This window comes from Drosophila takahashii, chromosome 3L (genome assembly GCF_030179915.1).
Source record: "Drosophila takahashii strain IR98-3 E-12201 chromosome 3L, DtakHiC1v2, whole genome shotgun sequence".
Classification (NCBI taxonomy): Eukaryota; Metazoa; Arthropoda; class Insecta; order Diptera; family Drosophilidae; genus Drosophila; species Drosophila takahashii.
In genome coordinates, this window is record NC_091680.1 from 4,421,307 (window position 1) to 4,449,291 (window position 27,985).

Consider the following 27,985-nt stretch of genomic DNA (forward strand, 5'->3'; position numbering starts at 1 on the left):
CGACTTCATCATATTTCCATTTCGCTTCATTTACTTCAAATATTTGCACAAAGTGAAAGATTGGCTGACTAAAGATGGCGAGAAATATGGTTAGGGTTGAGTAATTGCTGGCTTTGGCTTTCATATAACGCCATTTAGTTGATAGAGATATTATATCGGCTTAGCTTGGGTGATGATTGATGGATTAGAGCTGCGACTGTGAATGGTGTTGGCAGAAAAAGGTGTTTAATATGAATTTGATACTGTGAATCAGTAAATTAAATTGAATTGATCAGTGAGCGATATGTCCCGTTGATAAATATTAATTTATTGCACCGTTTCTATCGGCTATTTAAGGTCAAGGAAAAGGTTTAATATTTCCTTTAAAATGCTACTCAAGAAAAACATTACTTCCATTTTAAGAGAGGATATATAATATTATAAAAGTGTTATTATAAAAATATGACTTTAAAAAAATTTTTAAAATATTATATCCACATTAAATTAGAAAGTGGGACTTATGATTTATTTGTAAATTAATATCCTGGGTATTTTAAAATCAAATCACTTAAAAATAGCTTAAATGAAACCAAAAACACATAACATTTAATTTATTTCAAGGTAGAAGGCTATATAAACAAACACTACCGTTGCCAGATGGTCTTAAATACTTATGTTTTCTAAGCTTGGCTTAGTTGATGGTATGTTCATGTCTTTGCTAAAGCTGAAGCCCCAAAAGTAAGCCACAAAAATTCAAAAGATCCGGAAAGTAGGCACCACATTTCTCATCGACCTTCTTTAATCTGCCCCAAGTTCGTGCCCTAAGTCTTTTGATTTACGCGCATTAAAAAGCACTAAAAAGCACAACACGCTCAACAGGCTGTTGGATGAATATTAATTATTAGCAAGGACCTGTTAATTAGCCCCCATAGAAAGTGAAGCCAGAAGCGTTTGACAAGCAATTAAGCAGTTTTAAACGACAAGTGCCGCACACTTTAAAAGCCGAACAACGAGGCGAGGTGATCGATAAATATTTATCTGAGGCAATTAGAGCCGCTCAGACAGTCGGGCGAGCATGTAATGACCACAACCCCAGATCTCGATCCCCTCTGCCTTTGTGGATCTCCAAAGTGACTGACTGGTCTGGCTGGCGTTATGGAATCTTGCTCTTGCTGACTGATTTATAGGAGGACATAGTGGACCTGGCCATTAGCCAGCCGTCATAAGTGTGGGCCGGTGACGTTCGACTTGAGTGACGAGAGTCGCTTTTGAGACCATAGTGATGTCTTCTTTGTCGGCAGACGACGACGACGACGGCGATGGCGAAGGCCTGGCCTTAGTCGAGCGTTTCAATTAATTAGTTAGCCGTGCCAAAAACAAAATGGCGCTGCTTAAAGCCGAACAGTTGATAAGGCCAAACCAGCAGTAAGAGCAAAATATAATAGGTAGACGACTGCTTACTACAAAGTAGAAATAAATGAAAATGCACATTGAATTTCTCTGATCGCTGGTCTTCGACTTTAGCCTTGACTTTGGCTTTGGCGGCTTTCTAACGCACAGCAGCAGGCCAATTGCGATTATTGAAATACTCCAAAGGTTTTTTCTGTCCATTTCATTTGGTAGCTTGGTCGGTTGGAAGCTTGGCCGCTTGGAAGCGACAAATCATGAGCATCGACAGATGCACCAGAGCCAGCTTCTTTGTAGAGACAATATATATAAAATGTGGATAATTGCGTCTAACTGACAGCCAAGGCGCTGGGCAGCTGGAGGTGCACGAAGAGAAAATAGCACATTAATTCAATAAGGAATAGCTTAAATATTTGGCAAATTAAAATTCTTAAACCCCTTAAAAATTTTAATTTATATAGAAACTAACAATATTTAGTTTAAATCCACATTAAAGTAGAACAAATAATATTCACATTGGGTATAAATATTTATATCCCAAACAAAATTATCTATTACAAATTGAAAATTTATTTATATTTATTTTATATTTATATACAACATATTTTTTTACATCAAAAACTTATGAAGTTAAATTATCATAAATATAACTAATTTAAATATAATTAGCAGATGTAAAATAAATATATTCTTGTATGAAATATCATTTAGACATTATAACATCAAAAGTAGGTATGTTAGAAATAGCATATTTAAAAATAACTTAGACTTTTAAGCTTGTAGTATAATACGTGTTTCTTAATCCATAAGTCTGTTAAGAAATCTTTGGATCTCTATAGTTAAAAAACAAACGTAAAAAACAGTATTAATTGTGATGTTATGTTATGTTATGAAAATGATAAAAGGGAATTGGAAGATCTAATGGGCATTATTTTAAAATATTTCTTGCCATGTATGAGTCTGAACCGGGGAAGTTGGGGGTAGGAGACTTGCTGTCAGCGGATCTGGCTGCTGACTGCTCTCACTCTCTTTCTAACATGATAATTGGACATGGCCTGGGAACGGGTATCGTATCGTATCTGAGGTGGGATGGATGTCAGCTACCTTATATCAACCGTAGATGTACAACCAACTACCTTGGCGACATCTTTGGCAGCCCTATGTCTCCTTAATTGCCTGTCGACTGTCGCCTATCTCTTGTCCAGCTGAAAGTGAAATTGATATATGAGACATACGATTACCCACATATAAACAGTCGCGTTCATCACGAATTCTTCGCTAATTCGCCGCTCACAGTGGATAATTTCGTAATTCCGGTGGCTAATCAAAAATTCGAGCAGTGTGCGAGTGCGTTGACCAAATGGGGCTTGGGCTTTGGGCTTGGGGATTGGAATCGGGGACTCGATTCGGTCACACCTCGTTCCAAACTTCAATCTCGACAATATCAATAAGTTGTGCAAACTTTCTTTTTGTGCGTGTCCATGGTTTTATGTTTTTTCTGGGATGGCGCCCTCTTTTATTTACTCTTTATAAGATCAGTTTTGTGACGCAGCCCAGCCCTTTTACACATAAATAGCATTAGTTCGCGAATTGTCAAAATCAATTATGGGCTCAACTTGGGTAAATAGCAAAGAAAAACTTTCATTTTTCATTTGCTCGACAGGTGGAACGAAAAAAACGTGCCTTTTCACAGCCAGAATTTATCAATGATGCAACTGTCTTTCGGTTTATTTGGTTAACAAATCGTTGATGCAATACTCGCGAGGTGCTAATGAATTTCGTTAGGGAAAATAGGTAAAAGTGGTGAAGGGGGTATGTTAAAAAAACCTAGTTTATTTTTTCTGTTTATGCCAACTCATGTGGGCTGAAATTTCTTCGCTGTTGGGAGGAAATTTCCATGGAACAACCACCTTTTTGACCTAAGCAGGATTTGCATCTGCCATACAAGCATTTCGCCACAGGATTAGCATCTCACGAATGACTTTCAAATGGTATCAAGGAGTTCATGTGGCAGAAGTGGCAGTGAAAAGAGGAGTTCAACTTTTGGGTTACTCATGGCATTCATTGGTGATTTGTGCAGATTATTCAGTCATCTTCTATACAGACAAATGTAGCTATTGATTTAATGGGACTTGAATGGACCATTAAGGTGTTTTTATGTGATTTTTTGAGTTAGTTTAGTTCTTCCTCATTACTAAATTAAATATGTTATATATTAAAAGCAATATAATTTTTTTTTGACTCTTTGTATTAAAATGATTTATTTGATATTTAATTCATATTAATTAAATTTACATTAAATATTAAAAACTATTATGTCAATAAGTTAATTAATAAGTAATATTAATAAGTTAAAGTTTTTATTATTGGATAAACATTTTATATTATAAAGTATTAAGTATGTATACAATAAAAATTTGATTCATTAATATTATTTTTCTTATTAATTTAATGTTTAATATTTCTAAAATTTTATCTGTACATAAACGTTAAGATAAAAACAATTTTTTAATTTGCTTAAAAACTAAATTTTTTTTGAGTTTATTTGATTTAAATTGCCCTATTGGGAGATAATCAACTAAATAGATTTTCTGTTAGTCCATTAAATAATCCGATTATTTTACGTTCTTCTAGGCCAAGCTTAGATATTCAATTAATGGGATTTAAATAGGCTAGCTAGTGGATTTGTTATAAAATACAAAATAAATAAAGGCAAAACAAAAGCTGAATTAAATGTTCCTGCTTTGTTAAAACTTAAATCAAAACCAAGCCTTTTGTTTTCAGACATCTGAGACTCTTTTCAGGCTGAACTGACTGAAACAATACCTGCAGAATGGCTCCCTGCGTAGGTCAAGTCAAAGTTCGTTGGTTCACATATGACCCCAAACTGGGATTCCGAGTCCCCCAGAGAATTCCCCACATATCGCATACACTGGTGACGGTCGAAATGCGCATAGCGGACAGCTTAATTGATCCGTTTGTTCAGTGCATGCCGCATATTTGCTAAAATCCAACAAGTCAATAGATAGCCAACCAAGTAACCAACCAAGACTCTCTTTTGGCCACCTTGGCTGCCAACTTTCCAAAGAGCCACCAACCAATGAGCGCTTTCACATCGAAACTCTCTTAAGTTTCCTCGCGCTTTGGTATAAAACTTCTTACGTATGCGCGTCATGGCTTAAACTTACCTTGAACTTGGTCGTGAGCAGATCGCTGAAGAAGAGCTGGTTGCATCTACCATATAGAAAAATATTCGTGCGGCTTCGGGTTTTTTGGAAAAAGAAAAAAAAGATTTTGAAAATGGAACAAAGCGCCGTTGTTCTTGTGCGTGCCGATAAGTGTATATAAATCAACTGTGTGTGTGCTGCTGACTCTAAGACTTCTGATTTCTGATATCTAACGGTGCCTAGTGTATATATTATAAATCCGTATCGAAGAGGGGCTTCTTACACAGCATAAAAATGGACTGGCAGCTGACCATTTTAGCCGGCCTGATCTGCCTACTCCTGCCAACGCAGTTTAACTTGGCCAAAGCCTGGAGTTTGCCATCCCGCCATACAAATCAACTGGCCTTAGCATCCCAAACACCTGTTGGCCGACGATTAAATGGTAAGACAGCTCTCCAATCAAATGAAGTTTGGGTTTGAGTTTAAGTTTAGTTGCTCCGAGAGCAACTCCCAAATTTCTCTGTATTTTTATTTTTATTTCGTATTTTTTTTCGTTTATTTTTGTAATATAACGAGCAGTGGCAGTAGTGACCAAGCAGACAAAAGAAACAAAACATAAACAAAAGCCTTAAGTAAAATACTTTTATTGCAGTGAAATTTCAGTTCATTAAGCTGCCTGTGAGAGTGGCGATTTCTGTGTTCGTTCGGTAATTATATAATCGGCCAGCCGCCAAACGAAAGTCGTCACTGTCACTGTTCACTATCTTTGCCACTGCCAAAGAATCCGAAAAGATTTATGAGCCACAAGAGTGGCCACAGATCACTCAGAGACGTCAAAGCTGCCATGGCCGAGAGGCATTAATCTTGAATACATGGAGCAAAAAATCATAAATATATCATTTTTATCTAAACATTTTCATAGAAACGCTCAACAAAATTCAACCATCTAAGAATAACCAGAATTGATAGAAAAACGAAAAAATTTAATTTAATTAAAGCTTTTAAAAATAAATCTGTCGTACTTAAAATGTTTTCAAATACCATTTCTTTTTATTTTATTATCACTTCAATAACTATCATAAAATAACTATTAAATATTATTTTTAATGGATTATTTCTATTATATTGCGAAATGACAACCAGAGATTGGGAATTGAATAGTTTCATCAGAAGTAAAATTTAATTTATATCAGTTGCGCCTTTTATAACAATTAATTTTAGATTATAATATCTAAAATGAAACTGATGGTAAAGTTTAATAAATAATATTTGATTTTTGATTAAAATAAAAGTGCTATTTATGATATTTAAAGACAAAGCTGAAAATAACTGTTAAATTGGGAAAAATTAACATAAAACTGAAATCAAACATGGTCTTAATTTTTCCCTTTACATTTTATAATACCAAATTGGTGTTTTTTTATGTGCATCCATTTGGTGACTTCCATGGGCAATGCAGCATAACAAAGTAGCTTGCATGCCAGTTAGTTCTTACCAATTTGGTTCTGTTACGTTATGGAGCGTACGACACTTTTTACTTGGCCGCTGCTGTTTTGCTTTTTTATCCACCGGCGTTTTTTGTCTAAAAAGGTAAAAAAGTAAAAAGGCTTTGAGTGCATGGTGAACAATTAGCAAAGCAGCCAAGGCAACAAGTGCAAGAAGGCATTACCAGAAAGAAATACACCTCGTTATCGTTTAGGGCACTTGGCGTCTCGATCTGCTTCTGCTTTTGCTGAGCATGTAATATGGGTCATAACCAACTAAACCAGAACTAAAAGAAGGCCGGCTGGTTGGGTGTTACGATAGACGTAGTAGACCCCGGCTGTATGTCGAGTCATTAAAGAACTGGCAGCGAAACATGAATTAACGTTTTGTTAGCTGATTAAACGAATATCAAATACACTTGAACTTAAGATATGTAAATATGGGAGATATGGGATGTGGGGGAATTTGATAACTGAGTGGGGGATTGTATAGATATTATCTGGTTAGTTGATGTGGGTAATATTTACTACGGAATTTGTAGTTATCATATTTTATTTTGTACATTCATTCAGATGACAAGTGAAATATGATTTTCTTCTTTTTACAAGTACAGTGCTCTGAAAATCTTTGCTGGTATAAATATCACAGGGCCCTTTAACTCCAAGAAAATTAGTTAGGTACTTTTTAGCAAAGATATTTTGTTTCTAACCTTATAATATTTTAATAGTCTATTATTATTTATTTATCATTTAAATGAGTCTTCAGTATGAGTATATTATTTCTGTGATTGATTTGTAGATATTAAATATAAATTTAAATTAGTTGTAATAACCTAACCTTTCAAGACAACATCCCAAAAATCCCAACAAAAGATCTCCGATTAATATCCCAACCAAGCCCTAAGTTTTTCCCCAAGACCCTCCTCCCGAAGAGCAACACCTGTAAAAGGCGCAATAACAACGGCAACGAAAACAATAAGAAATAAGAATGGATAAACAGAAACAGGCGACCAAACAAGTTGATGTCTTAGTCGCGATACTGTCGGATTCAGTTGGTGACTACACCAACTTGGTCTCAAGCCAACCCAAAGGGAATTTATGGGTGTTTATCGAGGAGGAAGAGGAGGGGAAAATGAAAATACCTGTGTCTCCATTCCGGGGAGCTTGTACAAATTGCGCCGACACCAAAAGCAAAAGCCAAGCGAGGCGCAAAAAAGCAAACAGAAAAACTTGAAACACTCTCGTAATTGGGTTATAACCGTCATATTTGTATGTGAGAGTGTAAAAGTCCGACAGACGAGTCACCTACTCGTACTATTTAAATAAGCCCGGTCTAAAACCGAACGGGTCTCGACCAAAAGGCACTGACCAAACAATGCCACTGGAAACCATGGCTAAGCCATGGCTAAAATGGATAGAAAAAACTCCTAAACGGAGCGACATTGGTGACATTTTTGGTCGAAGCGCAGAAAAATGAAAAGTGCTGCTGCTTCACTGGAATGAAATCTAATTTCATTTTTTAATTGCCGCTTTTCTGGCATCGCCATTGGCATCTCGCCCAGTTTGGTTTGGTTCAGCGAAATGCGGCTGAAAAGATGGTCCACTGCTGCGTTTGCGTCTCCATCTGTCAAGTTTGAGTCGCCACTGGGTTTCTGCGTAGGCATAGCCATTGAGGGGGATTTGGATTACAATTTCCAGCCACAACTAGATGCCACACAGGGAAAAATGTGGAAATATTTCCATGATTGGTCAGCGGATATTTCTCACTTAGCAAAAAGCAAAACCTGATCCTGTAAAGTATCTACTACACTCTGAGTCGAAAGGCTTCAAATAAATTAAGATGTCTTGGGGAAACTTTTAAAAACATATTACAAATTTAATACAAACTCCAAAGATTTTTTATTTGACTCTTAAATACATTCTGGAATTAAAACTTATTAAAAAATATTTTTCTGTAAGACTCTTTAGGGGTTTATTAAATTTAGTTCCCAAATCATTTATAAAACATATGTTAGGTTTCATCACAATTCCCCAATAAATCATAGTTATAACAGAAAAACCAAAAATAACTATTTTTCATCAAAAGCTTTATTTGTTATCAAATAAATATTTAATAATAAAAATAATTCTGAGATTAATGCTTTGACTTTAGAAACCTAAACTAGACAAAACCTTTGTATTATATTTTTAGCCATGGTAGATTTTATGTAGATTTTTAAAGTTAAATTTTCTTAATCTCCTTGATAAGAATCTTTTTCCCCAGTGCACCCATTGATTTGCCTAGTCAAAGTGGAGCTCTAATCAATAAACAACATGTGTGGGGTTGTGTTGTTCAAGTTGTAGCTGCCGGCCATGTCTTGTTTGTGTTTTTTTCGAGCTTGTATTTAACTCTGTGGTTGACTTCGACGTCGTCGTCGTCGGCGGTGTCTTCAATTCAAATTCTGTGCCAGATCGAAACCAGTGAAAGTTTATTAAAGTTTCAAGCTCCGCGGAACTCAAGCTCTCGTGTCCACGAGTCCATATGTCTATATGTCTGTCTATAATATGTCTGCTGGGTCGCACGCTAACGGTTAAGAGTGCCATATTGTTCCGTCCGATTTCTATAATGGCCATAAAATTCTTTTGTAATGAAGTTTGAGATGCTTTAAATGCCGAAACCACTAGATCATTGTATTTAATTCAGCTACCCTAAAAGGTTTGTCGGGCATTTAAATGGAGAGTGGTTTTCAAGGGGCTCAAATAAAAAGAATCAATTTTATGACTTTATGGTTTTCAGAGCAGAGTTTGGAAAATAATTGAATAAGTCTAGACTTATTAATTGCAAAGGGGGAATATTATTCATAAAGAGATTATTTATATGGTTGAAAAAAAAACAAAAGAGCAAAATATTCCAAAAAAGATTTTTGTTAATAACATGAAAACTAGGCTTTAGCTCATTCAGAAAATAAACCACTCAACCTTCACTTTCAAATCGATTAATCCATGAACAAGTCTTTAGCTCTACTGCCTTAAAAAAATGTGTTTTCTATTTTATAAAAAAGATAAAAATATCAAAACCAATTGGTTTATAAATCTTTAATATAACCCCCAATCATTCAATTCACTTTCGAATGCCGCACACGATGCTCTGCAGCCACAATTCATGTTTACAACTTAATCTGGTCAAACAAAATAACTCAGAATTTCAAGCGATTATATGCTAATATTTTACGAGCTACTGTTATAGTCTCTCCTCAGGCGAAGTGAATTACCCAAATGGCCGGCAAGTTGGCCAAGTTGGCCCACATGCCCAGCAGTCCAGCAGCAGTTTACAGTTTATGTCCAAGGCGAATGCAAATGCGTCACCCATCATCAAGTCAGGGCCTAGTATTTGCCATTAACTATAACTATAAGTAAGCCACGCATAAACTGCAACTGCAGTGAAAGTTCATTTGATATTGGAAATTACCTGGGACAGGGATTATTGGCATTGGCATTGGCATTGCCGTTGAAATTACCATACGCCCTGCCAACCCAACGAAACTGTAAAGAAAAGTGAAAAGACCAGCGGCAAAGACCAGCGAAATCATCGGCCCAAATGGCAAATGGCAAAAGGCAACTAGCTTTTGGCCAGAATGGCTACTAAGCAGCTCCCAAGCTGCTGAATATAATGTGCCACATTTGTCGGCCAAAGAAGACAGCCGCCAAATATCGAAGATGCTCGCCAGGGAGTACACTTAAAAAAAAATGATAAAAAAAACCGGTTTTAAATACGAAGGAGAAAATTTAAAATTATAAAAAGTAGATAAATATTTAAATTAAAAACCTTGTACGTTAAATCTCACAGGGACAATAAACATTTATAAAATACAAAACCTCAAGAATAACAATATTTTCCTAAAACGTTTTCTTACAATTGTAATATTCCTAATTAAATTTATCTACCTATACTCAAAATATTTACAAAATAACTTAACATTTAATGAAGACATTTGGTTCCTTAAATCTAAAATGACCCTTTTGAGATTTTTCTTTGAGTGCATCACGAAGTGGCTTTCTTTGAACTTCCCCAGAGTGGTCGATTTCCCTGCCTCCTTGGCACTCCTTTTTGTCCCTAACTTTTGCGCATTCTGGCACAGGTTTTCCTCGTTGTTTTTCGGTTGTTTTGCGGCGTGGGTCGAATTTAGCAGGATGTTATCTATGGGATGTCACCACGAGTTGCAGGTAAACAATTTTTCACAGGCTGGTACTTTTTGGCATGTCCCGATGGCTCCGACTTTGGCTTTCACCCGGCGGCATTGAATTTGGAAATATTAGCAAAGCCTTGGGTCAAAGTACGCGGCGGCGCAGTGTCGGTGTCATTGAAAGTGAAATGAGCCAAATAAATTGTGACAAAGAGACAACAAACGACATGAGAAATCCCACACGAACCGACATTAAATTTTCACTTATCACGACTCTTCTCATGTTGCAACATGGCAATTAAATCAACAAAAGGCCTAAGCAAATACTAATGAATTTAAGTAGGGAAAATAATTGCTCAATTTGTACGAAAATATACGAAATTTGTGTGTCATTAAGGAGAGGAAAATAAGGTAATAATGCCTGTGAGCCAAAATGTGTTGGGCGCCACATCAAATTACTTGACTTGAATTTATTTTCAAAACTTCAATAATAACCTTGAATTCTTTTAAACTTCATATTTATTTCAGCAAATCAAAGAGATTCCTAAAAATATTTATTCATATAAAATTTCCAATGGTTTTAAAATAAATAAATATTTATTGTAAAAGCGTTTAAGATTTCATTGGCGTCTTTGTCGCCGCGACAAATTAATTTATTCCCAATTAAATGGGCTCGAATTAAGATGCGATTAAGATGGACAGGCAGCAATAATTTTAATTGACGGCAATCGCTGAGCATTTTCATTTTCACTCCATCGCTGATTGATGGCAATCTTTTATGTTAACTAAAACATGGCTCGCGCCGTGAACATGGCTTTTGTGTTGGTATTGGTATTGGTAGTGGGTTATTGGGTATCGAATCTAAAATGCATCTGCACGCACCACACATCGGTGGTTCGGTTAGCACCGCCAGCGGGGCAGAAAAACCGCACAAGGTGTTGAAATGATTGCCCAGTGGTACTGGTCGTCACACATACTTTCACTCAAATATTTGCACTGGCTGGAAATCGCCATATCCATATGGTGGAAGAAGCCCGACTAAAGCCATGACCATGTTAGCCAAGTTAACCAAATCAGACCACAAATCCCCACTGAGCTTGGCCAGACGAAAGTCAGTCGAGCTGTCAATCGCAAGTTTGCCCAATTGGTTGGCAGTTTTCCATTAAATATTTGACCAGTTTTGCTTTATATTTGAGTTGATCTTCATGGTATCTTCTTGTGTCTTCTTTGCAGAGGTATCCCCGTATCTCGACCTGGCCTTGTGTCCCATTCGAGCGGAGCCCTGGACCTGTGCCCGTCAGCAATCTGGACGAATTTTGGATGCCTGGGATGGAGAGCTCCATGTCCAGTGGCAGAAACTTAAAGGTAAGTTGGAAAAAATTTAAACTTAAATATTATTTTAAAAGATTTTAAATGGTGCGGTTGATTTAAGCATTCATTTAAAAGGCCCAAAGAAAAAATGTAAGACGAATTAATTTAATAAATCCGAACATACCTTTAATTAAGTCCGAATATTTTATAAATTTTTTTAAAGAGAACATAAAAACTATTTAATAATTCAAATAATTAATTGTGTTTTATTAATCATTCGCCAAAGATATTTAGACCAGAATATTATTGTATTTATTCACAATAAAAGCAATCCAATTTGTTCAAAAGCAAAATATAGCTTTCAAAAGTATTTTTTTTTAATATTTTAATTTGTTTTTATAATATATTCTTTACCCTAGAATTCAGCTTTTTATGCCAGAATATTCCAAAGAAATGTTTTGCCAAAAAAATGCATAATGCCAAACACAATGCAAGTGGGAAATATTTTTATTGGCAACATTTTTCCCACATATGTGGGCATAGAAAAAATCTAGGCAAAGAAAAGCTGGCATTTTCACCGACCCCCGAAGCAAAACTTAAAGTTCAAACAGTTATTCGTGGGTGAGAATCTAAGAAAGAAAAATAAGAGAAAAAATACCCCAGGGTTTTTTTCTGATCATTAAATGCGATAATCAATGACTTTAGGGGAGCTGGTTGGCGATTGTGCACGCAACACATAAGAAAAACCGCCAACGTGCTAGGCATTTACATGAAAAAGCAATTAAAATCGAAAGCATTTTCTTTTCCACTTATTTATTTGGGTTTTTCTATTTTTTTGGGACAGTCGAGGCCGATCGGCAGATGAACGCGACGATCGAGAAACGCGGCTATAGCACATCGGAGTTGCCCGTGAAGGAGAAGCCATCGACGATACTGAAGAAAATTGAAATCGGCACGAATTATATGAAGAAATACCTGGCCGAGTCCATGGACGGGTGAGTTGTTTGTGTGGCTGGAAAAACGAGTTGAATGTTTTTACATCTTCCTGTTATTTTCGACTGCTATTTTCGCCACCTGCAGCTTCCTAGGTCGCGAATACGAGTATTTGCAGACACCGAAAGCGGCGGACGATAATGATAGTGAAACCGATCAGAGTGGAAATAGTGTTGAAGACGACAACGACGACGAGGCGGATGCTGCGGATGATGCCAGCAATGCGGCCGAGGAGGAGGAAAATGCCGACGATGAGGATGCCAATAATGAGGAGGAGGATGAGGACGACGACGACCGGGATGAGGGCGACGAAGAGGATGATGACTCGGACAGCACGGGGGAGAACGAGGAGCAGGAGCCCGAGGCCGAAACTGAAGACGAGGATGTGGATGAGGCTGTGTCGGCACCCGAAAGTGAAAATGAAAAGGAAAACACCCCCAGTGTCTTCAGTGGAACGCCGGCAGCGCAACCTCAGAGCGATGGGAAAAACCCCGTCTTCAACGAGGACAACACTTCAACAGGTATTTATTTGATTTTAATTTTTAAAGAACCATGCTAAATACTCATTTCCATAAAAATTCAACTATAAAATTAAAAGATTTTATTCTTTTAGAAATATTAAAACAAAGATTTCTTTTTCTTATTCCTCTGTTTAATTTTAATGTCGCATTATTCCTTTTGCTAATTAAAAAATTATTTAAAATTAAAATCTCAAACTACGTGTTAAATTAAATAAATTTATTATTTACTATAGACAAATTATTTTAGGTGTCTCAAAGAAAATATTTAACACATGGAACGAGATAATACAATTTGTATTTTGTTTTTAAAACTATATATTTTCAGATATGACCAGATTTAATATAATTTAAACAAAATACAATATGTTCTGATTTTAAAGCAAGAATTCATAACTAATATTTATAATTTTTATACCCGTTACTCGTAGAGTAAAAGGGTATACTAGATTCGTGCAAAAGTATGTAACAGCTAGAAGGAAGCGTTTCCGACCCCATAAAGTATATATATTCTTGATCAGGGTCACTAGCCGAGTCGATCTAGCCATGTCCGTCTGTCCGTCTGTCTGTCTGTCTGTCTGTCTGTCTGTCTGTCTGTCCGTCTGTATGAACGCTGAGATCTCAGAAACTACAAAAGCTAGAAGGTTGAGATTTCCCACACATATTCTTTGGCTTCCTACGCAGCGCAAGTTTATTTTAGCCGAGCGCCACGCCCCCTCTAACGCCCACAATCGCCCACTAACGATTTTAAAATGGGTCCTGCGCCCACATCTTTAAAGATTTCCGAGAAGTATAAATGCAATTTTGTTGTGTATATTTATACCTATCGAAATGTAGAAGACATTTTTCAAATCGGACCATTCATTAAAAAGTTATACGCAATCAAAAATTATATATCTATCTCCCTCGCACTCCCTTTAGCTGAGTTACGATTATTAGTCGGGACACCAACCCGACACAGCGTTCGCACTCCCTTTAGCTGAGTGACGGGTATTAGATAGTCGGGACAACAACCCGACTATAGCGTTCTCTCTTGTTAAAAATGCTTGAATTAGTTTACATGATTAGTTGGAGTATATCTTAAAATTAAATTATCATCAATTATAAAATTATTTAAAAATACATAACATTATTTCCAGGTGTGGAATTCATCGAGCTAGAGGACGCCGAGGAAAATGCGGCAGGTGCACTGAAAAAACCGGGCGGTGGTAAGCGAAAGAAGAACAAGAAGGGCGGCAAGCGCAAGAAGAACAAGAAGAAGGGTCAGGGTCAGGAGACGCAGCCCGCGACCTTGGTGGTCGTCCAGCAAGCACCCGAACACCACGAGGTGGACTCGGGACACGAGAGTGGCTCCTCGGTGATAAGTCATGATGACCATGAGGACAACGAATCCCTGGGGAAACCCATGAAGAAGCGGAAGCAGAAGCGTCGCATGAAGGGCAAGCGAAAGCGCAAGGGTCAACACGGGTCAACCTCCTCGGTGGCAGAGCACGAGCAAAGCGACCTGAGTCTGGGACTGGGACTCCTCGATGAACTCGCGGATGCGGATGATGTCTTCTCGGGCGTCGGCGGGGGAAAGCGAAAGCACAGGAATCCACTTAATTATGGTAGAAGTAACGGAGGTGTGTGTTGTTTGCTGCGTGTGGTTTTACATGACTTTTGCGCACCGTTTTTCCAAGCACAACTTAGTGCCTTCTATGTCTAAGTTTCCAGTTTTTAGGGTAGACAAAAATACAGAGTTTTTCGGTGGCTATTTCATCATGAGAATATCGAAACATTAATGACATTTAGTAAATATTTTAACAATCTTCCGAAAAACATTGTACTAAGCTTGGTTTATACATATGGTTTTCTTTAATGGTGATGGTGTTAATATATATTTTAAAAAATTTGGTTATATCATTTAATGATTTAAGAATTTAAATAACCTTAATACATTTTTTTTAAAGCAATGTTCAATATTTAAAAAGGTTTAAATAAAATAGAGTTTTAGTTATCAGATACATTTTCAAAGCACAGTGGCGCCATCTGTACGGCCCAAGTAAAAAGCTCCGTTTGCTCAGTTCGCTGGGTAGATGGCGCTGCTTTGCTACTTAAATGAGGCGCCAAGTTCGAAACTGATGTTCATGCTTTGACTTAAGAGATTTCACTTTAGCTTAAAAGAAATTGTTTTTATTTTCTAATTTGTATTTACTTTTATTCAGTACAAACTAATTTTTAATCAATATAAATATGGTTAATTTTAAAAATTTTGGTTTAAGTTATAAGTTAAAAGTTAATTGCCTGCTCTTTGCTTGCTTTTTGAATGCCGTTTCGTTATCGTTACCGCACCTAACGCGCACTGCAGTTCATACTAACAAACACCACCCTCCCAAGCGAAGATTATATATTATTTTTGAGTTTCTTGTTCCATTTAGCCAAGTAAGTGCAACAAACTAAGAACTAAACCATACTAATACAAACGATTTTACTCCAATCACCTTTCACTTAAAAATATATAGTGACCCGTGGCAAGAAGAAGAAGAAGAAGAAGGCCATCGCCAAGTTCATAATGATTGGCAGCTTCTTGAAGGCCAAAATCGAACTGCTGCTGAAGATTCTGGGCGCCCATCTGCAGGTCAAGTTCTTTGCCATAGCCCTTATTGGTCTGCTGATCAATATAGCCCGATTCTGGATCGATGTGAAACGCGGCAGTCCGCCTTCGAAGGTGAGTTGAGATTGGGTTCCCAGATCCTGTGAGTTTGTTCCCGGGCATTTAACCCGATTTTTAACGTACCGAAAAACACACACGAACATCATGTTCAGGTTGATAGACCCAGGGTTCTCCCGACTCTAATGGATTTTCTGCACTCTTTCAGTTCTGATAAGAATGTCCCTACTACACTAGTCATAAGTGAACAGCAATATTTATTGGCCAAGGTTTGTTATTGACGCTTTTTGTTTGACCAGCTTAAAAGCGCAGTTCTCACTTTCAATTTGTACACAGAAAAAATAAGAAATCCATTTCAATTCAATTTTTTTTTGATTTTTTTAGTACATTTTTTATATAAAAAAGTAACTAATAATAGTTTCTATATTTTAGTTAGATAATTTGAAGAATTAAATTCTAAAATTTATAAAATGTAAATATTAAATTAGTCTACAGAAAAAGCAGTTTATGTTTTTAAAATTTATTCACATTACATATTCTCTCATTTTAAATTCAAAAACTATTTTTCAAGATGAGAAATTTAAATTCTTTTCTATCCTAAATTATAAAAACTTTTATTCCTTTTGATCATACATTTTATTTTTGTTTAAATTAATCTAAATCCTTTTTAGATTATCTTTTAAAATCAACTATTTTTCTGTGTACCTCTGCTAATCTCTATCCACCTGCCCCTGCCTCTCGACTCTCTCTGTCTCTCCCACACAAGATGTATATAAAGATTGTAAAATGCGTTGTTACCTTCCAAAACACCCGAGCGCTCTAACTTCTCCAACTGTTTTTTGGGTACCAGCTCCAAAAAGTTCTTCAAGCTTCAAAACACCAGAGTTCCAAAACAAAAAACACCTAACGACTCCAAAATGTGCCGTATGCTAACAAATTCAGACCTCTTTGGTTTCAGATATGGTAAAATTTTGGACAGCTCACAAACGTTTTGCGGAACGTACAACTCTAAATAATAAAGCAAAAAACCCAACCAATGTGTTCACTAATAACAAGTATACCACTTTAAGACCCAAAATCTAAAACAGATCTTAGAGTTCGTTTCAAAAAAAAAAAACTTTCCCTTAAACACTGTGTAAGTACGAGTTTGTTGGGCGGATAAAACGAAAAAGCCTTGAAAAGAAGGGTCCAGCCAAAAAGACAGACAGACACTCATAAAAAACTCAGATACACCCAGAAACAGATACAAACCAAACAAAAAACCGAACCACTCACACACTCTTGGGCCTCTTTGGTACTTCCTCTGGTGTTTCTCACTTTACGGCACACGTTTTGCATATTTTCTAACTAGGTTGTATACGTTGAACATGCCCACCATCAGCACCACTACGAGGATCACGGGGACGATTGGAGCGAGCCGGGCAGCTATTGGAAGCGATCGCTGCAGACCCCAGATCCCTCGGCCGAGGATGTGGACTCCTCCACGGACAGCTACCAGGTGCGCCAGCCGGGACAGCAGCAATCCCAGTTCCAGGATCCCCACTATCTGGCCTATCGCAATCAATGGCAATAAATCATCCCCCCATATATCATCCAATCCAACCAACCACCAAACTGAACCTCCAATGGAGACCTTATTATTTATTGTATTTATTTTGATTTACACTCGATGCTACGATGCTGATTATTAAATAATCCCTAAGGTCCTAGAGCAAAATTAAGTTTAGCACAATGAACACGAAATGCCAGTAAACCAATTTTAGTTGTAACCCTTAGTAGCCCCGTTAGTGCAATGCCCCCCTTAAATGTAAAAAACTAAATTTTAAAATTTACCTTTAATGAGAAACCGAAGATCTGTTTTTGGATACATTCGCAGCGATGAAACAAACTAGACCTAAGTTATTTATTGACAAAATATTTATTGTATTCGCATGTTATATGATGCTTATTAAAGAAAAAACAAATTGGATAATTGTGATTTTATTGGATAAGGGAGGGGAATATGTTTTAAATGGTTAAAAACGGATTTTTAAAGCGCTTTTACTCTGTATTTTGGCTGTACGCCAACTTCTTAAATTCCACATTTCCTTTCACTTTCCACGCAACTTCTTTAGAACTTAGTTATTAATAATTCAGAGTCGTTCTAGCTAATATTTCTTCACCTCTAATCAAATCTATATTTATTTTAATTAATTAAAATATTAATTGAATGAACTTATAGTATATTTTATAATATCTTTTATATCCTTGTTAAATAAAATTCATAACATTTATGCTGGCCCCCATAATTCCAAAAAATTCCATTCAAAAAAGCACCGTCATTTCCTGGGTTCCCCCAATCAGAATGCGGTCAGTTCTGTCTGAAATTCCGAAATAAGTTTCACCTGCTGGGCCGTGTTTTTTATTCTAAATTCCGTGGCCCAATTCTGGGACCTACAGCTCCGTAATACCAAATAGGGGAGACGTACGCCCAAAATAGTCGCGTCTCTGGGGGCCATTAATTTTTTTTGGGTGTCGCCAGCAATTTGCGCATGCGCAGATCGCGCTCAGAATGCCAAATGATATTCGCGAAATGTTTGTAATAAGCCATTAAATTTGTGTTTGACAAACGTCTGACAAGTCCAGCGTTGAATTTATGGCTAATAAATCTGACTGAATTGTCTGAAAAAAGGAAATATTTTTGATTTAAATGTCTGGAAAGGAAACCAAAAATAAATGTAAAAAGTTCAGAGGGCGAAAAGAAAGTCAAATTACACCTAATCAGCTTCACACGCATTCTCACACGTTTTGATATTGACCTTGTTTAAATTAATTGAAAGAAAACCTCTGGCCATTAAAATGCAGCGTGAGGAAAAGCAAATTGACATGCCGCAACACGCTCGTTATCAAAGTGGGAGTTTCGTGCAAAGAAATGCTTATCATTAGCAAAATTAAAATCAATGAAATTGGCCATAAAAATTCAATTGACTTGGCTTAACGCGTGGGAGCAAGTCCAAGTTCCAGCTCAGATTGGATGGGGATTGGATTGGAATGGATTGGAACTTGGAACTGGAACCGAAGGTGTCTGCAAACGTGTGCCACATAATTGATTGTCAGAGAAAAAGAAATAGTTTAGTTTTCAGTACTTTCTAAACTACGCCTCTGCACAGAAAGAAAAAGGGACACAAAACATGGACATAGTTCTAGTATTGCTTAAACTTTAAAAAAATCTTGGAAGTAAGTACATATTCTTTATGTTTTTATTCTTATGAAATAAAATTAAAGATGATATCATAAAAATAGTTTGTAATACTTTGCAGCATTCAGTAAGCGAATAATTAAGATTATATACATATTTTTTAAATATTTATCAAACGGAAAATTTAATAAAATATTTTCGTTCCGTTATGTGATTATTTCTGATCATTTTTTACCATTCATGAGATTTTTCCCAGTGCACTTCGGACTTTGGATTATTTTTAAAGTGGGCGGTGGTGTCGATCTGGATGTCTGGTGGGTGTGGCTCCTGGCCATATATCATGCAGATACGATCTGTTCTCGATATGTTGCCAAAAAAAAAAAAATCGCTAAAACAATCAATTGAAATTCTCCCAACGCGAGTGTTTGCTCAATGGGGATTGGGTTCGACTTTTGAATAACGGTGAGCAACGTGCAGTGTTTGCAAAAAATCATAAATAGTATTCGCCAAAAAAATGGGAAGTGTCAGTGGAAGTGGGCGTGACCGTAGGCGTGGGTCAAAAGATTTGGCAATACAATATTTTGGATAATTTCTAAGCGCGTTCCGCGGAATGCTCCACTAAGTGACAGGCGACGACGTGCCGCTGTCAGGTGAACTGTCAACTTGGGCATTTGATGGAAACTTAATTAATTTAACTGCCGCTAGAAAGTGGGGCCTGCATCGCCCATTCGTCCATTCGACCATCGGCATATCACGTATACGCAGCGTGCACGCGACTCAGTGATCAGTGGCTGAAAATGAAGGGCCGATTCCACATTTTAATTCCAACGCCCACGTGTTTAATTTCAGGCTGCTTCTGAAATTGAAAAGCACTCATGATTTTCCATTGCACTGGAATTTGCATTTTAGAAAGTTACATGTGTTTTTTCGCTGCATTATAATCGAGGCAGAAAAAACCCCAAAATCCAAAGTTCAAAGAAAAGAAAAAGTCCAAGAAGCATTTTCGCTGCTGCATTTTTTCAGACGATTTTTAAATAATACCCGTTTTATAAGGGGCCTCCTCCTGTCTATTAATAATTTTATTCTTCATAATTCCAGTCATGATTCTGGCTTTTTGCTTGGACGTAGAATTTTTGCCTCAACCTCAACACGTCGCCTTGTTGTCAACTGGCTTATCTTTGCACGATTCGCTCTTGGTTTGGGCCCTTTATGACTTCTTTGGCTGGCAAACATTTAATGCAAAATGCATTGCGAGTTACTTTGTTGCCAAGTGCCATAAAGTGCATGAAGGCATGTTAATGATCGAGCTTAAGGAGTTTGACTAAAGGCAGTCGTAAAACCGTTTTATTCGGAGAATTTATCTCTTTTATTTTTTTTTAAAACGAACATTTTACTATAAAAAAGTACTAAAATATAACACTATTTCATTTATAGGTTCTCATAAAAAGGGCGTTTAAAATAAATTAAATTTATCTTATGTATAAACAATAATAAAACACTAAAACATTTTAGAGACTTTTTATTAGTTACTGTTATTTAAATAAATAATATTAAATTAAATAACTACATTTTTTTATAAATATTATTTCTTAAAACTTATTGATACCCAAAGAAATGCATATAAGCTGATAAATGTTCTATATAAGAATTTAAATTTACCTTGCTTATAAAATAAATTTCATATTTTCATAACATTTATACATTGAAATAGTTTTAGTCAGAGACCTTTGCAATACCATCTTACAGATCCCAAGTATTTTCCTAGACTCATTATTATGCCAGGAGCTCTCAGTTCCCCTACAAGATGAACAACATCAGATAGTCCGAAAAAAGGCGTCTTTGATCAGCCGCTCTTAAGTTTTACGAGCCAGTACAGCCATGACAACTAACTAGCGCCAGTCAATACATAATTAATAAGAAATACCATAATTTATAGCTATTTCCGAAGCCATTGGCCTCTGCAGCTTTCGCTTTTCCGAGCTCGGAGGTGTACGTGATTTTGATAGAACTCGGGGGATAGAGAAGGGGCGCTGGGCACTAAACATGAAATTAGAAATTCATAATTGTCGCGTAATAAGGCACCAAAAAAAAATACGTGGACTTCGATTCGTTCGCATGCGAAATGGTAGCACACCATTCTAAATTGCTAATGCGCCTTAATAGGCTTCGCTTGTTTTGGGAGTTTCGCGTTTTATGATGGGGTTTATTTTTGTATTTTTGTTTTTCGGTGTGTGAAAGTCACTGCATGATGATATTTCGTTTGTTGCATAATCCTTCCACTCGTAGAGCCCCCAGGGCCAAGCCAATGAACCCCATCGAATTTTTGTTAGCCCATCTCTAGAAGAATCATGCTATATGCCATGATATACTCGCACCATAAAATTGCAATCTCACGTCGTTGCCGGGGCAATCTTTCGAGTGTAATCTTCGCTCTGTAGACTCGTGTCTTCGTCACCCATCTGCCATCCCTGCTGAGGCCTCCTAATGGATAAACAATTTCTCGGTAATAAAACATTGTCACCCAACTAACCGGGTTCTTTGGAACTGCTTTGCTGCCGGAACTGGAGGATTCTTGAATTAGAGGGGAACCACAACGTTAAGTGGGAGTTCTTTAATGGAATCATCAAAACTATATTCAGAACTTCCAATTAATATGACTCTTAATTATAAATATGAACTAAAGTGGCTTATTATTTTGCTGTTTTTTTTTATGAAGATACAATAAGGTAACACAACAAAACTAGAAATCTAAAATATTTAATAACAACAGAGATTTATTTACCACTTTAATAAAATATTTTTTATGACTTTTTATTATTTATTTTATTTTTTTTTTTATTATAATAAATAGTCTTAGAGATTGAATGTTTTTAGTCCTGGTCAAATGGGCCAATATGAAATAATTAATAATATTATTTTTTACGCAGGAATAAAATAAAAATATTAATACAAAGAATTATAAATTGCTAAAATTATATATTTGACAATAACATTTTTCCCAATTTTATACTTTTTAAAATAACATCAATATCTCACCCTTAAAGAATACCAAATCTTCAGAAGATCATGGTCATGACCATCATCTTTCTTCCCGCTCTTCCTCGCTGTCAGCTGTCTCTCTGCTTTAAGTTCCACACAATATGGATTCCACATACGTCGGCACACTTTAAGCGCATGCGCGCCAAACTTACCAAAAGACCCACACACCAACACACAGTGCGTATACGCAATGTCACGTCTGCTGAGGAGAAGAAGAGGGTTCGGGTTCGGATTCGCGTTCGGGTTCCACTGTGGTAATTGAGTTGTTACTGTACTGTACCCACACACAGTGTCTAGTACCCACCTTTCTTCGGGGCTTCTCGACACACACATGTGTGTGCGTGACTCTTTGGTTTCTCTGCCTTTTTGCATTCTTAATAAATCAACGCGAAGAATATATAAATTGGGCGGCTCGGTGGACGGTGGCAGTTAGTATTTTCCAGCCAACGGTGCCTCACAGGTGTGCAAAGAGCCCGCAGTGCGAGTGCAAGCCTTGGTTTTTACCCTCCAAGCCCTATATACTAAAGCCTGGATATCGAATTGGATTAACTCTTCAAAAAATAACCAATATAACCCCACAACGGATTAACGCGTGTTTATCAAGAAAAGTGCCAGTGATATAGTGGTGGTTTATAAAGTGACTGAAAGTAAACCATCTGCGTGTGAAAATGCGGAAAAGCGTGTGTTTGCTGCTTCTACTGGCGGCCACCTGCAGCGCAGGACCATTGAGCGCCCATCAGGTGAGTAATCGCATACGATATATATACGATATATATCGGATAAATCCAGCAGACAGCTTGACCACCGCAGAGACCATTTCCGTTCGCCCCCTAAAACGGAAATGGGAAACTGTTAATGAAATGTTTGCCAGACCGCCGAGCCAAACGATGAAATTTTAATGGGACACAACCTGGACTTGCATTTGCATATATGAATGTTCTGCCTCTCCTGGCATATTTGGTATGCCAAGCGTTTAGCCTTTTTTAACGGCCAAGTCGAGCCAAGAAGAGCGAAGTCTTAGGTATTTATAGGCACTGCTGCAGGTGGCTGAAGAAATGACAGGTAGAAGAATTCGCCAAGCGAAATCACTGAAAATGGTTACCAAGAATTGCTTATTATTAGAGTCTTTAAATCCGCATTACTCATTTAAGGGGACCTTTTTGGATGAAAGGTCTCTGTACGACTGAAAGTTTTCACCACCAAAAAATCAAGTTAACAACAAATCAATATGGCTAAAATATTATGTGATAATATTTGAGCGTTCCATTCGAAAGTGACTTCAATTGCAGTGCGGCCCTTAAAAGGGCGAACGCCACAGGTGCGAACTGCACAGTGGGCTGGGCTGTAGGTCTTCGTATTATTTCGATTCGATTTAATTTTCACTTGCCACCGCGTAGACGAAAACTAGAACACAAGTGAAATTTTTCGGGTGCCTAGCTGATCGCAGAGTCACGTGCTGGATTTATGGGATTATCCATGCCAATCACGTAGCTCGTTAGCTCAATGGATCGTACAGCTGGCTAATCGTACACGGAAAATAAAGTTAGGATAAGATGTGTCATTGGGATTTTCCAAATCGATGGGTTCCAGAAACTTTATGGGATTTTTTATAGATTTTTGATTTAATCCAAATCGATGGGTTCCAGAAGCTTTATGGGATTTTTTATAGATTTTTGATTTAATAGATTCAATACATTTATTGGATATTTTTGAAGATTGAGAAGATAGAAAAATAAGTGATTCTACCAACAGAAAATTCTCGACATTTTTTGATTTAACTAAAACTATTTAATCTATTTATAATATCTATTTTAGGATTGAGAAGTAGAATATTTGACCCTTACCAGATTTTTGCACATTTTATTCAACTTCCTATAATTTGCAAACTATTATTTACTTAATTTCTAAGACATCTAAAAATAATTCAATTTTAAATTAATATTTTATTTATATTTATGTTGATATTTATATATTTTCCTTAATTTTTTTTCCGTTTTGCAAATCTTCTAACAGAAGAGAAAAGCGCCGGTGACTCGTGAGGAACCTGTGCCCGTTGAGGTGGAAATGCCGGAACAGACTGAAACCGAGGTCGAATCCTCTCCGGCGGAACCCGCCTCCCTGGGAACCCTCACCCTGCCCAGCAATGCCACCTCCATTCGGTCGGACATCACGGATAACTTCTCGTGTGCCAACAAGACGTATGGATACTATGCGGATGTGGAGAACGACTGCCAGATCTTCCATGTGTGTTTGCCAGTCACCTATGCCGATGGCCGGGAGAACACCTTCCGCTGGAGCTTCATCTGCCCCGAGGAGACGATCTTCAGTCAGGTGGGTGATCAGGATTTATCCCTGCTATTTAGAAATTTAATAAAATATTTATCCTTTAGGAATCCTTTACCTGCATGCGACGCGAGGACATGACCATCGAGTGCGAGGATAGTTCTAGGTACTACGAACTGAATGGCAACTTTGGTGGTGCTCCCGAGGAGGAGAGCAAACCCACTCCAGTAGAGAGTGAGCATATGGAGGAGGAGAAGGAGGAGGAGGAATCCAAGCCAGTTGAGGCGGAACCAGAGCCAGAGCTTCCTGCAGAACCAGAGGTCCAGACTGCCAAGCCCATGAAACCAGTCAAAGTGCAGAAGCCCAAACCCAACCGAAGGAAGCCTCAGCCGCAGAGGAAGGTTCCAGTTACCGTGACAGCTGCTCCCGAAGTAGAAGCTGCTCCGGAGGCAGTTGCTCCTGCTGTCAAGCCACAGCGATTCTCCATTAGACCCAACAAGGAGAGGCCGCAGGGAATCAAACCAGCAATTGCTGCCCCTCCCCTGCGAAATGACCTCTTCAATGGCATCCGCAAGCGTCCAGCGATCTTCAACAAGCCAACGACTACAGTGAAACCTGTGGAGGAGGTGGTGGAAAGTGAACCTGCTGCTACGGAAGCTGTGATCCAACTCAGTGAACCTCAACCCACACTGAAACTGGAGACCTTGTTTGCCGAGCCCGAAGTGATTTCCATTCCCGTGGAAGTCCAGGAGCCAGAGGTTCAGGCTTCCGAACCAGCGGTGACTTTTGTTCAACCCGAGGAAGTAAAGGAGGAGGTGGAACTACCCACCAAAGTGGAGATTGATACCAGGATTGAGGATGTCAAGCCCATTGAAGCCATCGAAGAGATTCCTACTGTTATAGTGGAACGTCTAGATGAATCAAAGCCTATGGAGAATGAAATTAAGACCGAAGAGCAGAAGGAAACTAAGGTGACTGAGGAGGTCAAACCAGAGGAAGAGGTCAAGCCAGAAGAGGAGGTCAAACCAGTAGAAGAGGCAGTGAAAACAGAAGAAGAAGAGATCAAACCTGAAGAGGAAATCAAACCTGAAGAAGAGATCAAACCAGAAGAAGTTATCATCAAGTCAGAGGAGCAAGTGAAACCACAGGAGGAAATCGCAGGAGAAGAAGAGCCCGAAGTACCAGCCAAAGTGGAGGAGATCCATGAAGCTCAACCCGAGGAAATCAAATCCGAGCCAGCCATTATGGAAACTACTAACTCCAATGAAGAACCCCTGAATCTGGAAACCCTCGAAGCAGCCAAGCCAGCCGATGCACCCGAGAGCATGCCAGCCACCCCCGAAATGGAGCAACATAGTCCTCTTGTAGAGGAGATCCTGGATAACAGCCACGAAGGAGAGGCCCAGGAGTCGCTAGGTGGCTTCAAGCCAGTTGATCCTGTGATGGCCGCCGAGGCGGAGCAACTGATCGTCGATTTTCTGAATACTCTAAAGAACAACGAAGAGAAGCCCCAAATTAACTTGAAGGATATTCCTTCACCAGTTGAAAACGCAGATGTTTCGATTGAGGAGGCCAAACTGCCGGAACCGGAAATTGTGGACAAGAATGCCTCTGTAGAAGAACAGCTTTTAGAAGAAACTGAAGTTAAAAAGAAGCAAAAACCAGAGATGATGAAAGATTCGCCCATTATCAACATTATGCAAGTGCAGCACATGCCCATGGACTATCAGATTCCAGTTCAGGTGATTCCCCTCGAGGAAGAAGAAGTTCAACCCATTTCCGCCATCTCTGAGGACTTAGAGAATGCCAAGGAAAGTGCTGAGGAGAAAATAAAGGAAGCTAATCCCGAGGAGGTCAAGGATGAAGCCCCCGAAGAAGTCAAAGAAGAAATCAAGGTGGAAACACCTGTCCAAGAAACTTCTCCCGAGGAGGTCAAAGAAACCATTCCCGAGGAAATCAAGGAGACAGCTCCTGTGGAAATCAAAGAGACTGCTCCTGAGGAGCTCCCCGAATCCCTTCCCGAGGAGACTCCCACCCACGACGATGAGGCTCAGGATCAATCCACTCTAGTCACCGCCGCCTACATGCCCTCGATCAGCATCGATGACATCGTGGAGCTGGTCAAAGAGCGACTGGATCAGACGCCCAAGAAGGATCAGATGGCTCCCATGGAGCTGATTCTCACGCCAGGAGCGGCTGAGCCCATGAGCCTGGTGCAGCAGGAGCAAGCGGAGGAGCAGGAATCCCAGCCAGAGATGGAGGAGCAACAGGAGGAGGAGCTCATCCTGCCCATCTACAAGCGCATCTCCGCCGCCGAACCCGCCATGTCCAAGGTGCAAACGCTGCCTGTCACCGTGAGCAAAGTGGAAACGGAAACGGTTTCAGAAACTGAATCCCAACCGGAAGTGCGGGAACCCAAAATGGATGCCCGCAAGCGTCGCTTCCTTTTCCGTGCCGATGCCAGCTAAAGAGGATTAAAAAGAGAGAGAGATCGAGAGAGGATACCTAAAGGACCGATAGCAATCCTGGCGAGGATTACCCACTATCCTCCCATCCTTAGCCCGAACCGGAACCCCGTTCACCTCCTAGTTCCCAAAAACGCTATCCCACTCATTTGCAACGTAGGCAAGTTTTATTTAATAATTTTTTGATTTCCTAGTTTTTATGGCCATTTCTCAGCAAAGGAAAAACGCGCGCACGAGAGTTGAAATTTAAGTTTAGAATTGTTGTTCCGCAAGAGAGTTAAAGAAACAAATTACAAACAAACAAAAAATTGAAAAAAAAAATCTTAAAATAAAAATATTAAAAATGAAATGTTGATATGATCTTTGTGTTAAGGTGGGTGGAAAAATTACAGGGTATTTTTTATTTCGGTCAGCTAATCAACTCCATCGTGCAGAGGTTTGAGTGTCCTGTGTCTTGCCAAATCGCATTCAATCTCTGAACGGTAGAGATGGTATGCTCAAAAGCATCTTAAAAAAATTTCTAACAAAAAATTAAAAACTAAAAAAATGTCTCCTCAATTCAAAAAAAATTGCAATGTAAAGTTAATGGAAAAATTTAGAACAATTTAGAAAATAAAAGGTCCTTATCTTTTATCAATTGCGAATTTCTAAAATAACGGTTTCTTATCTTTTTCAGTGTACCCATTACTAAGTAAGTATTCATTCTGTATTTATTTAAGGTAGTTTTTTAAGCATTTAAAAATGAGTACCGCTTTCTCTTATTACACAGGTCGACAAAATCAAGACTTTTTCTTGGCCCATGAATAAACGCTACAAAACCTGAAAGAATTTTAGCTGTAGATTACTACCTCATACTTGGAAACTTTCCATCACGTCGAAGTTTTGAGAAATCCGTGGTCAAAGTTCCAAATTTTTGATTTTTAGGCACTTTTTGCGGCTTAATAGTAAGAAAACCTTTCGTAGCCCAGAGCCACAATTTAGCGGAAATGGTACCTTGAACCTTTAACTTCAAGAGTGTCCAATCACAAAGCTGGGCGACCTCTACTTCTTTAGCTACAATGGATTTTACAGAAGTACTTTTTGTCACTTTTTTTCATCTATAGTAGCCTGATATTTTTAATGTATTGTATGTATATGGGTCTCAGTTCAACAAGAAAAATATCAGGCTACTATAGATGAAAAAAAGTGACAAAAAGTACTTCTGTAAAATCCATTGTAGCTAAAGAAGTAGAGGTCGCCCAGCTTTGTGATTGGACACTCTTGAAGTTAAAGGTTCAAGGTACCATTTCCGCTAAATTGTGGCTCTGGGCTACGAAAGGTTTTCTTACTATTAAGCCGCAAAAAGTGC

At 38.1% G+C, this 27,985-nt stretch overlaps 3 protein-coding genes across 4 annotated transcripts in view; all 3 read left to right on the plus strand.

Annotated features, from left to right (window-relative positions):
- Positions 1 to 4,569: 4,569 nt before the first annotated feature.
- On the plus strand, positions 4,570 to 17,644 carry LOC108059956 (neurofilament medium polypeptide). The gene is made up of 7 exons (XM_017145456.3): positions 4,570 to 4,995; positions 11,434 to 11,565; positions 12,356 to 12,506; positions 12,592 to 13,025; positions 14,162 to 14,644; positions 15,524 to 15,729; positions 17,024 to 17,644. The coding sequence occupies exons 1-7, from the start codon at positions 4,848 to 4,850 to the stop codon at positions 17,243 to 17,245; spliced, it is 1,776 nt and encodes a 591-aa protein (XP_017000945.2). The 5' UTR covers positions 4,570 to 4,847; the 3' UTR covers positions 17,246 to 17,644.
- A 715-nt stretch (positions 17,645 to 18,359) lies between these two features.
- On the plus strand, positions 18,360 to 26,986 carry LOC108059961 (probable serine/threonine-protein kinase kinX). 2 transcript variants are annotated; one of them, XM_070215284.1, is made up of 3 exons: positions 18,360 to 18,888; positions 23,903 to 24,220; positions 24,280 to 26,986. In XM_070215284.1, the coding sequence occupies exons 2-3, from the start codon at positions 23,954 to 23,956 to the stop codon at positions 26,638 to 26,640; spliced, it is 2,628 nt and encodes an 875-aa protein (XP_070071385.1). In that variant the 5' UTR covers positions 18,360 to 18,888; positions 23,903 to 23,953; the 3' UTR covers positions 26,641 to 26,986. The 2 variants fall into 2 exon arrangements, with proteins under 2 accessions (XP_070071385.1, XP_017000951.2); XM_017145462.2 differs by lacking the exon at positions 18,360 to 18,888 and adding an exon at positions 22,524 to 22,629.
- LOC108059889 (drosomycin) overlaps positions 23,293 to 27,985 on the plus strand; it is a 54,437-nt gene continuing 49,744 nt past the window's right edge. Inside the window, exon 1 of the mRNA XM_017145352.3 lies at positions 23,293 to 23,296. The gene's annotated coding sequence lies outside the window, so the exon portion shown is untranslated. The remainder of the gene's footprint in view (positions 23,297 to 27,985) is intronic.

What these genes read in the sequence shown, in the direction of transcription:
- LOC108059961 (XM_017145462.2), top strand. Translation starts at nt 22,558, where the DNA reads ATGCGGAAAAGCGTGTGTTTGCTGCTTCTACTGGCGGCCACCTGCAGC. An exon ending in GACCATTGAGCGCCCATCAG is followed by an intron (nt 22,630 to 23,902) that starts GTGAGTAATCGC and finishes ATCTTCTAACAG; the next exon opens with AAGAGAAAAGCGCCGGTGAC. An exon ending in AGGAGACGATCTTCAGTCAG is followed by an intron (nt 24,221 to 24,279) that starts GTGGGTGATCAG and finishes TTTATCCTTTAG; the next exon opens with GAATCCTTTACCTGCATGCG.
- LOC108059956 (XM_017145456.3), top strand. Translation starts at nt 4,848, where the DNA reads ATGGACTGGCAGCTGACCATTTTAGCCGGCCTGATCTGCCTACTCCTG. An exon ending in TGTTGGCCGACGATTAAATG is followed by an intron (nt 4,996 to 11,433) that starts GTAAGACAGCTC and finishes TCTTCTTTGCAG; the next exon opens with AGGTATCCCCGTATCTCGAC. An exon ending in TTATGGTAGAAGTAACGGAG is followed by an intron (nt 14,645 to 15,523) that starts GTGTGTGTTGTT and finishes AAAAATATATAG; the next exon opens with TGACCCGTGGCAAGAAGAAG.